Source organism: Equus caballus, chromosome 5, assembly GCF_041296265.1.
Source record: "Equus caballus isolate H_3958 breed thoroughbred chromosome 5, TB-T2T, whole genome shotgun sequence".
Lineage (NCBI taxonomy): Eukaryota > Metazoa > Chordata > Mammalia > Perissodactyla > Equidae > Equus > Equus caballus.
Window position 1 is genome coordinate 12,399,654 of NC_091688.1, and position 12,290 is coordinate 12,411,943.

General features: G+C 47.4%; 1 protein-coding gene across 4 annotated transcripts in view; it reads left to right on the plus strand.

Moving 5' to 3' along the window:
• Positions 1 to 12,290, plus strand: part of BRINP2 (BMP/retinoic acid inducible neural specific 2) — a 109,670-nt gene that overhangs the window by 52,587 nt on the left and 44,793 nt on the right. For all 4 annotated transcript variants that reach the window (XM_070267743.1, XM_070267744.1, XM_001498292.6 and 1 more), the window contains exon 2: positions 7,982 to 8,328. In XM_070267743.1, coding sequence (XP_070123844.1) covers positions 8,060 to 8,328 — 269 coding nt within the window. In that variant the 5' untranslated portion in view covers positions 7,982 to 8,059. The remainder of the gene's footprint in view (positions 1 to 7,981; positions 8,329 to 12,290) is intronic.

A 12,290-nucleotide genomic window follows, 5' to 3' on the forward strand; every position in this document is an offset into this window, starting at 1 on the left:
GCTGTAGGCTTAACATTGGGAGAACCAGGTTCAAGTCATGGTTTTGCCCCAAATCAGTGGTGTGACCTTGAGTAACTCATTGCACTTCTGTGGCCCTATGTTTTCTCATGTACGGTGCCAAGTGAAGGGGAGTCCATCACGGACTCGCACTGTGTTAAAATCTCATGGAGGAGTTTTCAAAATATTCCAAAATATAAACATATACCTCAACCCAAGGTACCAGTTATTTTTCTCTTTTCATTCTTCTCTGTCTCCATACCCCCACCCCCACACACATATACACACACCACAGGGGGCTAAGAATCACTGGGCAGGTAACCTCTAGGATCTCACCCTTTCCCCCAGTTTTGTGACAGGATCAGGTGGAAATTAATCAGGAGCCAGTGGCTGTAGGAAGGGAGGGTGACCAACTAACCAACATATGGCCTCGCTCTGAAAGGTTTCTTGTAGAAAATGAGTCTAAAAGACATCATGGACAGATATAGACTAACAGAGAGGAAAGGAAGGCAGGAGTGAGTACAATGGCAGGGCCCATAGCTGGACACTTGGGGATCAAGTGACGGAGGCCACAGATAAAGGCAAAAGGACTGCCCACCTCTGCAGTCGTTAGTATGGAGGACCAGAGGAGGAGGACCCGTGAGTCACTCGGAGTGACCTATAGGGACCTCCAAGGGCTGATGAGGACACACTTTTCAACAGAGACTTTACCTTCTCAGCCTTCAGTTTTCTCACTTGTAAAAACAACAACAAACCAACAAAAGCCGAAGTGGGGCCTTGGGACTCTGGACTCTTCTGGTCTCCAACAGCCTATGTTGAAGGATCGAAGAAATAACAGTGAACACACCCAGCACTCGCCACAGGCTAGGTGCTTTTTAAGGGCTTTACAGATGTGAACTCATTTCATCTGCATGACCTATGAGGAGGCGCTCTTCTTTTTTTTCACAGATAAGGAAGCTGAGGTGAGAGAGGTGGAGCTAGTGTGAGAAGCGGGGCATCCTGGCTCGGCGGGGCATCCTGGCTCGGCGGGGCATCCTGGCTCGGCGGGGCATCCTGGCTCCGCGGTCAGTGCTCGGAACCCCTCAGCATCCCTGGAGTGGCTCGTGGGGTCTCAGTGCCATGGGCGGAGGAAGGCAGATTTTTTCTCAACGCCACAAAGAGCTGCTAGGGTTTCTTAAAGAAAGAGTATAATGGAAACAGCTTTGAGGAAGGTTACTCCGTGTGGAGATCAGGGTTTCAGGGCTTTGAAATGGGCACTTGCCATTTAGAGGTTCTAGTTGATCGGCAGTGCGTTTTGCCTCTTTCCTGGAGACACTGTGACCTTGAAGGAAGCTCTGGGGCAAAGGGGCCTCCCTGATCTGCACACTGTGACCCACGCTTTGTCCTGTGAGGCTCTGGGCAAGCCTGTCAGTTAGCTCATCTCTCCAAGGAAAGTGGCAAGGACAGCCGACAGGCAAGGATGGAGCCTCTGCCGCTGGCGGATGAACCCATCCTTTGATAAGTGAGGTCCTGGTCATCACACGGCGAAACCTATAAATTTAGGGCCTTGAGGGACTGCAGCCTACAAGGTTTAATGTCACTAAAGCTACATGTGTGTGTCTATCATTCTTTTAAGCTCATTACAGGACCCCCAAGTTCTACGTTTCATTCCTCTTCCATGACCCAAAGTGCTGGGTCTGTCTTCTGTGCACAAGGGTGCATAGAAATTGCTTAATGACTGATTGACTGTTCGATGGGCAGAGGTGAGCGAGGATGAGGAGAGCCGACTTATAGGTCTTTGAGTCAGAATATCCGAGTTTTGCTTCACCTTCCTTGCAGCGTGGCCTCCAGTAAGTCCCTTCACCTCTCCCAGCCTCTCCCCTCAAAGGTCTCAGACGAATGTAAGAACGTTTAGTAAACAGTAGTTGTGAGTAGCTCATGCCGTTGCACAAATAATCATTAATATTGCTAACTTGATTCTATGCAGGGGGTGTATCCAGATGCTCACCTGTTTTAGGTCGTTTGTGACTAGCAGTGGGGAAAGACATCTGATAGGGCTGGCTGATTCCATGCCGGCTCTGCAGGTGAGGCTGAAGGTCCTGTCACAGCCCGGAGAGGACGGTGGCGGCCGGGCCATGGCCACTGCCTGGGTTGCCGTGGGGGAATGATGGACACGGCTGAGGCTCTCTGAGGCGCAACCAGGGGCATATTATCTGGGGGAAAACGCTGTGGTTAGTCTCTGTGGAGGGTGGCAGGTCATCCCAACAAACGAGAATGAGAGTCATTGATCTGAGCGGGTAGCACCCCGCTCCACCCTTGCTCTTCAGGAATCTCCACCCTGGAATGGCCTGCCACTTCTGCTCCCTCTCTAGTCAAAACAGGAGGTTTTGCATCAAGATGTTGTGGATGGCAAGAACAAAGAACACTTTCTGTGAGTTTTTACCACTGACGCCCTCGGATTTATTCCAGAAAACATCTCCTCAATAGAGTTGGCCAATTAACCACTCAAATGGCTTGAAAACTTATTTAATGTCACTGCCTAATCACTTTATTAAATGTCACTGCTCCAATAGGCAAGAATTTCTGCTTTATACCTCACGTCTCTTATGCTTCACTCCCTTTCTGAAACACAGAGACTCCTCCCAATGAAGATGAAAATCTGAAGGCCTGTCCCCTTATATTTGGGCCCCTTATATTTGCATAGAATTATGGAATTTCGACACTGGGCGGGATCCTAGGGAACATCTTACCTCTCAAGTCATCTTACTGATGACCATAGGGAGGTTCCCAGAGGGAAGTGACTTGCTCCCAAGGGCACCAACTTATAAGTGGCAAAGCCTACATGTGTTATAGCAGTCAATCACCTAAGTGGTGCAGTGAGGTGGAAATACTGGAGGTCTAGAGTAGGCAGACCTGGGTCTGCCCCTGAAAGACATGACCTTGTGCCATTCACGTATCCATTCCTAGCCTCATTATTCTCATCCGTTAAAAGGGGAACATAAAATCAGGGAGGTGAAGATTGAGTGTAATTTTATTATTCCTGCTCCATAAGCAGTAACTACCATACAAATATTAAATGATTTATATTCACACTTATTAATGATCGTTGTTAACGTCATTAACAATTTTGTTAATTCTAAATATAATTTCACACCTATTTCTCCTTTTCTTCTGGCCTCTAACGATAGCTTAGCCATATCCTTCACTCCTCCAACATGTAACGTGCCCTCTACAATAATTTTCAAAGAGGAAACTACTTCTCTCTCACTCGCCAAGATTTAGTACATAAGTAGCTGATGCCCCAAATCCTAATTGCTCTGTCTCTTGACCCACTTAGCATAAACGTAGATTGAGACCATCAGGAGGACACAAAAGGGTCCCCGGCGTCCTCAGCTGGGTGACCATCTCAGCGCGGAGGAGATATGCTTCTTCTAAGCTCTCCCATTTTGAAGACTGCCCTGCCTGCTTCTCACATGATCTTGTCTGTACTTGGTCTTTTCTATTGACAAAACTGTAACCCCTGAAATTCATGGCTTAATGGACAGATTCGAGCTAATGTACTCACAAAAGAAAACCGTGACATTTATTTGAACCTTTGGTCCAAAGCTAACTGATGATTTGTGTAGGTGTAAAACTCTGTCTTAAGGATGGTCTAAGTCAATGGTTTAGGTATTTGACTTTCACAAGGAAATTTATAATTTTCCTGTCAAGGAGCTAGCTTGGCCATTATTTTGATATACTCACATGGCACGTGGAGGTTTCCTTACAGACGGCTTTAGGACAAAAAGAGCCAATGGAAGCCTCATGGGGAAGGTGCTGTTTTAACCTGCTGAACATTAGTGGTTCCACCGGAAATCATGAGAATTTAGACAGTTAAAATTTGCTTGACAGGTCGCTGTTACAAAATTGCTACTGATATTATTTGTGGAGGTTAAACAAGATATGGTCAAAAGCTGTTCTCCTTAAAAAGCCTAATTTTTACACAACTGTCAATGTAGCAATTATTTTGTCCTTTTTTTTTTTTTTAAAGGTGAAGGAATATGTTCCAGGAGTTTTTCTTTTAAAGAAGCTTTTAAAACCTGTTTAAAATTTCTCTTTCTTAAAAAAGAGATTTTTTAGTCGAAACGTCTTCAGATCCTGAGGGAAACCAACGAAGTGGAAACCGTGTGACGCTCAGGCCAGGTTTTTGGCTTTCTTGCTGTGCTCAGCAGCCTCGGGCCGCCATCAAAACCGCTTGATTCTAAAGCTGGTCCTCTCCACCCAGGCGGGTTCCAGCACATTGTGTGCTCTGCAAACGCATAATTGCAAACAAAGAGTGACAAGAAGCACACGGTGACTTCATAGAGCTCGCTCCTTTCAAAGAGCACACAGCTTCTCACACACGTGCTCTCACCCATCCTGAGGTGGCGGCTGCCACCCCCATGTCACAGCACAGCGCATGGAGAGGTTTGGCGCCTGGGCCAGGGCCACACACTATCACGGGCTCACGATGATCCCTCTGTGAAATGTATGGAACTGACTCGTCACATGTGGTTAAGGACAGACTAGGTGTGAGTGCTGGAGTGACAGAAGGGAAGACCCGGCCCTGGCCTGGAGGGGGCCACAGTCTAGGCAGGGGGCATGATATGACTCAGCAGAGAGGATCAGCTTTGGGGAGATGATCCACACTGCTCTGTCTGGAAACCGCCATGCTAGCTTTTTCTCATGCCCAGAATAACAGCTGGTCTTCTTCAGGGAGCATGAGGAACCCGCACCCGCCCAGGCCTGTGCAGAATGGGAGAGGGTGTCATTGTCCTTTATGTGTCTATATTATCTTTCTATTGCTGTGTAACAAGTTATCACAAACTTAGCGACATAAAACAATATCATAAGAACATGCCATCTCCCGGTTTCTGGGTTTCAGGGGTCCAGGTACGGGCTGGCTGAGTCCTCCGCTCAGGGTGTCGCCAGACGGAAGTCAAGGTGTCGGCCAGGGAAGCAGTTCTCATCTGGGTGGCAGGGCTCTCTTCTAAGCTCAAGTGGTTGTTGGCAGAATTTCTCTTCTTGTGTTGGTAGAACTGAAATCAGTATTCCCATTCTCTGACTAGCTGTTGACTGGGAATTGCTCCCGGTTTCTAGGGGCTGACTGCAGCCCCTTGTCGCACGCCCCCCTAGGCTGGTCACAGCATGGCTCTTTGCTTTCTTCCAGGCTAGCAGGAGTTTGTCTCTCTGACACTTCACTTTTCTTTTTAAAGGTTCACCTGATTAGATCAGGCCCACCCAGGACTCTTTCCCATTTGATTAACTCAAAATCAACTGACTAGTAATCTGATCATGGGAATAGTATCCCATCATATTCACAGATCCTGCCCACGCTCAAAGGGAGTGGGTTGCATAGGGCATGCGCAGAAAGACACAGAATCTTGGGGGCCATTTTAGAATCCTGCCTTCCACAGTGTGTCCCACCCATGTCAGGGCATGTCCACCTTACTGTGTTTGCTGCCTTGGCTGCTGTGTCAAGTGGCTCAAGTCTGCAAAATGAGCATTCTCCCCTCCCCTCCATCAATATGCTTTTAAAAACGGAACAATGTTTTCTAAGAGGAGTTAATCACTAATGGTAGAGTTTCAGATGATGTCATGAGCACCTGCTTTTGTCCCGTCACTGCTCAGCAGCGTCTGGCACTTATGAGCCTCGGTATATGTTTCTCAATAAATGAATGCGTGAATGATTAAATTAGAAATATTTTGGGCATCCTCATCAGATTGCATCCTATAAAAAAATTGCCTACCTCCCCATGCGCAAGGCTGATTCCTCCTTTTAGTTTATATCCTTTTCCCCCTGATTTAAAAGTAATGAATGCTTGTTATGAAACACTTGGGGATTTTTCTTCCTTCTGAAAAATAGGATTTTGTTTTTTATATTTAAGTTTTTAATCCATCTGGAACTAATTCCCCAATATGATATATAAAATATTCCATCCCCTACCCAATTAGTCTGCAATGCCTTTTTTAATATATTCAACGTTCTCGTGTAATAAACTCTCTTTCTGAGCTATCTGTTCTGTATCGTTGATCGGCCCATCCGATTTGTGTGCCAGGATCACCTATTTTGATGATTGGAGTGTTATAATATGCTTCAAGATCCGGTAGGGCAGGTGTCACCTCATTCTCCCTATTTCCCCAGCCCCTCACAGCCAGTTGGTTAAGCGAGGGTCCATCTTCCTGCGCAGCATCTTTTGCAAGGTCTGGACATGGAGCCAGATCTAGGTTCATAATCTACCGCTGCATCTTCCTTGCTCAACTCCTCTGGGTCCCAATGAAATGTCAACCTATAATAATGATGCCTATATAACAAACTTACCGTGAGAATTAACTGGGGTAATTTCTAAGAATCCCCCAGCACATAGTAGGTGGTCAATACCTCCTAGCTGGAGCGGAGGAGTGACTGCGAAGGTACGGCCACTCATGCTTCTGTCTCTCCATCCTTACAAGCAGGTTCTGCAGCTCTTTTGAAAGCATCCTGGACAAATGCTGAGGTCCGGATCTCTCAGACTCCAGTCAGCCTTTAGGCCGGCAGTATCCAGGATTACTACTGGGCCCCAGCCTCCCGGCAGCCTCCTCAGGGTTCCCACTGGTCCAAGGGGAGTCTATTGGTTTTGTTGAGCTGGAACCACCCCAGAGTACACTGGGGGACTCTGGAGGGGCCGTGGATCAAATGCCAAAGCCCACTTTGCCTGCCCTTACGGGACTCTGGAAGTGCTGGGGAACCAACACCCCTTGCTTCATCTCCAGGGAGCCCATCTCTGGGTTTTGGCGTCCAGAGAAAGTCCTCAAAGCCACAAATTACAGGTTCTGGGGATTGGAAGTCATTCTAGCACACACTGAAGTGCTGCTGGCAAGGGGACATGGGCGAGACTCTGACAGCCTGTGCTAGAAATTAGAGATGGAAGAAACGCATGCAATTGCAAGAACCCCAACAGTACTGAATCGGTCCCCTGCATCTGCCCAGAGGTTTCTAAAGGTGACTAGTCATCCTTAGATGAGGTGCAGGCACCGGACATCAAAGGCCTGTGATGAGTCACAAGGCAGCCAAGAGTTTTGTGGCCAAAATCTTTGCTGGCACCTTCTCACCTTCTCTCTTTCTCAGAGAAGACAGGGCCTGGACTCATTCATTCCTTCAAGAAGAATCTCTGAAGGCCTGCCATGTGCTCTCAGGCACTGGGATGGAAGGCTACACAGTCCTGCCCTCAGGGAGCTCTCATGCTGCAGGCTGAGGAGAGAGAGGCCCCACAGGCATCCTGTCTGCCTGGATCTGCTCTCTGATGATGGTGATAGGCAGTTTGATTGCCCACTCTAACTCCATCCCTGGAAGGCCTTCTAGAAAAGAAAGGACCAGGTGTTCCAATCTGGAAGGAGTCCTAGATAGTCTCTAGTCAAGCCTCTTTGTTTTCTGTAAGAGAAAACCTAACCCAGAGAAGGGAAGTGGTTTGCCCAAGTTCACCCAGCTTCATAGCAGCAATGGGACTTCACTCCTTCTCTGCCCCACAATTTGCCAGCTGAAAAAGGGGGTTGCTAGTCACCTTCCACCAAGCTTCTAGAGGCAGCTCACAACCTACAGGGCTATTAGTGAAACACGAGGAACCTCTCTGAGAGAGCAAAACAGCAGTAGATGCTGTTGAGTCAACAAAGGAAACATGGAAGCAGTGTAGTCTAAGAGCTGAGAGTCAGACCACCTGAGTTCAAGATTCTGGTTTCTTCACTTAAAAGCCGTATGAACTTAAGCAACTTTCTTCATCTCTCTAAACCTCATCTCATCTGTAAAATGATGACAGCGATGTTCCCTTAGGATTGTTTTAAGAAATAAGTGAAATATACATCAAGTGCTTAGCTCAATGCCTAGAATGAAGATGTGTTATTGGGATCAAGGATTCCTCGAGTGGGCCCTGCTCAGGGATGTTTGATGTCCACAAGCCCGTGGAGTAAGACCAGGGGCTTCAACTGACATCTCACTGTTGTACTTCTCTAGTTCCAGGAGCCCCGGAGGAGCGGCACAGAGCGGGAGAGTGTGGCGAGAGAATGAAGAGACCAACCGCCCGGGAGAAGCATGAGGTGGCCGTGTGGCACTCGGTTTAGAGGGCTTCGGCTGGCGGCGGCCCCATGGGCAGCTCTGCTGGCACTGGGCCTCCCTGGTTGGGTGTTGGCTGTCTCGGCCTCGGCCGCCGCGGTGGTCCCCGAGCAGCATGCCTCCTCCGCCGGGCAGCCACCCCTGGACTGGCTGCTCACAGACCGGGGCCCCTTCCACCGCGCTCAGGAGTATGCTGACTTCATGGAGCGGTACCGCCAGGGTTTCACCACCAGGTACAGGATCTACAGGTGAGTGGGGGCTCCCAGCCCAGACAGGGGCTTCCCTCACAGCCCAACCTGGGCAGGCGGGGCCCCAGCCACACACCAGCTGCCACTCTCGCAGCCTGAACTGAAAGTGAGAGCTGGGGAGAAGCAGGCAGGGAAAAAAGCCTACCATGTTGGTTTTTAAAAAAAGAAAGAAGAAAACACACAAGCTGGAAAACCTGCTGATGCCTCCTGGGGAACTTAGCAAAAGGGTTTCTATTTATAGGTTGTGCTGCTTATAAATTGAGGACAAATCTGGCGGCACAGAGTCAGCGTGTGGCCCAGGCTATGCAGGAGGTCAGAGTCAAATGCTGGGGCCGGGTTTTAACTAATGGGTTAGATTCTTTTATGAGTTGTAATTACCTAGACATGCAAATGAAGGAAGGCAGCTCCAGCTCCTGCCTCAGAGGTCTGGGGAGCCTTGCAGGGTCACAGCCTCGGCTGGCCTTGCGCGTGGAAGTGGGCTGTGTCTTCCTGGCCCCTCAGGCCGGTCCTGCGGAGTATCAGAGCTCACAGTCAAACATGAGACCCTCCTGTTCCATCTGATGAGGGAGAAGCCAGGCACACATTCCCAGCTGCTGGACCAGCACTTCAAAAGCAGAAAGTTTCTCGAAATCCTCACCTGGCATTCTGGTGAGCCTCGGGGCTCCCACAAGTGCATCCTTTAATTCAGACCCTTCATCCCTCTGCCCACTTGCCCCCTCGTCCTCCTTCCCTTTTCCTCCTCACTTCACCCATAATCTTTAGACTACCTACCCTGGGAGCTTTGCTGAATTTTTCTTTTTTATTAAAGACATTTGTTTTCAAATTACAAATTAGTTTCTAATGCAAAGAGAGAGAGAGAGAGAGAGAGAGAGAGAGAAACATGAAAAAGCACAAAGAGAAACAAAACCAGAAAATCACCTATTCTTTTAGCATCTAGGAATTGTTTGGCACATGCTTCATTTCCAGTCATGCGAACATACTAAAGTTTTTGGCCCTCTTGCTAGATCTAGCATTTTATAAACCTTATGCACATTAACTTGTTTAATCCTTCCAACAGCCCTGTGTTGGAAGAACAATTATTCTCCCCCTTGTACAGAGGAGGAAATTGAGGTCCAGAAAAGTTAAGGAACTTGCTGAAGGGCACACAGGTAGTAACTGATGCATCCAGGATTCACTGCCCAGTTGTCAGACTCCAGAGTCTGGGTTCTTAAAATATCTTTAGAGGTATTTTTCTGTTTCTGAGCTTTTTAACTTCTGCAATAAACATACAGTCTGTTTAGGTTAGTACAGAGTCTCAGATACAAGGTTTCAAGGTATTTAGCACTGGAAGATTCCCAAATGGTAAGAGCAGCCATTTATAGAGGCCTTTCTCCTGGTACATGATTCCTACACTCGGATGGAGAGAAAGGTCAAGGTCAGGTGTGAGGGTCTGGTGTTGATGGGTGCTTGATGGGGCACAGAAACAAAATCCTGCTCTAGGAATAGTCTGCCCAGCTCTCCTTTCGGCCCCTTCTCTTCCACTCTGCTTGGATGCCGTCTGGTCTTGGAAGGGACTGCAGTTCACACTCTGCTCTGGGGGCTCTGGTCCTTGCCATCCTCCAAAGACTGCAGTGGAAATTCACATAGGGCCACTGAGGCAGAGTGGCCAGCTCAGGCTGGGAGGGACTGAGGTAACACCTGCTCAGGTGGAGGTAGATGAGCAGAAGAGGCTAACTCAACCTTCAATAAATATACAAGAAGCTAGACATACGCTTCCCACAAATTTTCTATAAAGTAAATTCAGGGCGATGCTTCTCTTTATCAAAGAATTTCTTTTTCCATCTCTCCAAAAACAAAAGAGAGAGAGAGAAAATCCAGCTTAGAATGTGTTTAAGCAGTGAGTCCAGGAAAACAAGATTTAATTTACCTTAGACTTCTCAGTTTATCCCAGATCTTTCAGAAGCACTGCTATCACTCAAAATATATTTTTAAAATGTATACCAGAACTGAAATATCGGGCTGGGAATCCCAACACCGCCATCCACTTCAGAGGGCTGTGGAAACCAGAAACTAGAGGGAATAAACCATCAGTTTTCTTCTCCCCTCAATAGATTTTTCTTCCTCAAGCCCCAGCCCCAGGCCTGGCAGCCCCCGTATGCCTGAGCAGCCGCTCAGAGCGGGCCCGTGGGGACTGTCTGTAATCACTTCTGCACCACCAACCATTCTATCAGTCGGTAATGGTTTTCTGATCATTTAATGTGACAGGCTCTTACACTGTGCCATTCTGTTTCTCTGGGGTCAGTTATTGCACATGAACCTGTACTTGGGGAAACAGTAACCAGTCATTCTGACAGGAAGGCAGCATTCTGATTTGTGACCCTTTGGTTGGGCGACGAGAGAATGGTCACACACAGCTGGGCCAGGAGCATTCTGGGAGTTTTGCTTTTAGTTATTAAGCAAAATGGTGGATCCATGGATGCTTGTTGTGGGGCTCTCTATCATCCCTGTGGGATTTCACTTTTATCCCTTCCCCTTTTGTCTCCAGTGGCAATTCCCTCTGGCAAATTCAAGACCTTGATTACTCTGACTAAAGCGAGTCACAGAAAACTGGCAAAACACACATTGAGGGTCATTCTCAATGACCAGAAGGGCATTTTGTCTAGAGGGGGCAGAGAGAGAAAAAGCTTACAGAGACTATCGGAAATGTTCTGTTGTGAAATATTGGGTCGTGAACAGAATTGGTGTTTCATTGAATTCTTTAAGAAACGTTTTGGTACAGAGAAATCAAAGGGTACCCACGTGTGCCTTCCATATAAGGAAGGAGATGAACGGTGATGGGGAGGAATAAGGCTTGCCAGGGGGGCTGGGATATTTGGCGTAGAATCACATGATACTTGGTTACTAAACACAACAGGAGAGAGACCCGCCTTCCCTTCTAGTTGTGTGAACAGATCACAACTATTGCACAGCGAGTTTCTAATATTAAGCTCCGAATCCTCCCTATTCTTCTTTGGACATCGGAGTGTGCTCTCACTTTAAGGAGATGACTCGTCGTCTTAGAATAGCTCTGGCCTTTCTAACCATGGGCCCCCGTGGAGATTGTTGCTCTCTCCATTTCAAGTTTGCATTTAGGTAGACATAGGTGCTTCAGAGAGAAGGTTCTGGAGCCAGATGACTTGGGTTCTAATCCTGGAGGTGTAGCTTACTAGCTGTATAATGTTGACCAAATTATTAAATTTCTCTGTTTCCCAATTTCCTTATTTGTAAAATCAGGACAATAATAGTGCCCGCCTAATGGAGTGATGTAAAATTAAATGATTTCATTGATGTAAAACACATAGAACAGTGCTTCATAAATATTGCCTACTGTTATTAGATTGTCCTCAACAAATATTAGCCAATGCAAGAATGGTAATGAGATGAGAGCCATGGGTGCTATCTTTGTCATAATGTCTGCTGAGGGCTTAGCATTCAACAACCTATATTAGAAGGAGAAAAAAATTGTTCTCATGCTTTCCTGTTTAAAGTATATTAACCCGATGCCCCTCGATCCATCTCTGCTGGGAGAGAAACTCAACTGGAGAAAGAATGAATCTTTTCTGGGGCACACTTTTACTGGTCTTGTGGGCTACAGAGGGAGCTAGATGGTCTCCAGCATGTTTTAGAGTCACCGCAGGTAAAGATCTTTTTCCTAAAGTCAGGAATGGTCAACTGAGCAAGCCTTCCTTAGGACATCCTACAGAAACTAGTCACTGCCAGCTGCCTGGTCCTAGGCATGAAGTGAACAATCTCAGGATGGCACCATTGTGAGAAGAGAGACAATATGCACTCTTGTTAAGCCTTCCTAAGTAACAGGATGGGCTTGGTCATCTCACCCAATTTTGGGCAAGCTTTTGAATTCCATTAACCAACCTCCCAGCATGTCTCCAGCCCTGTCAGGCCAGGATCTGAACAATCAGCCCACTTCTCAGACACTATTAACA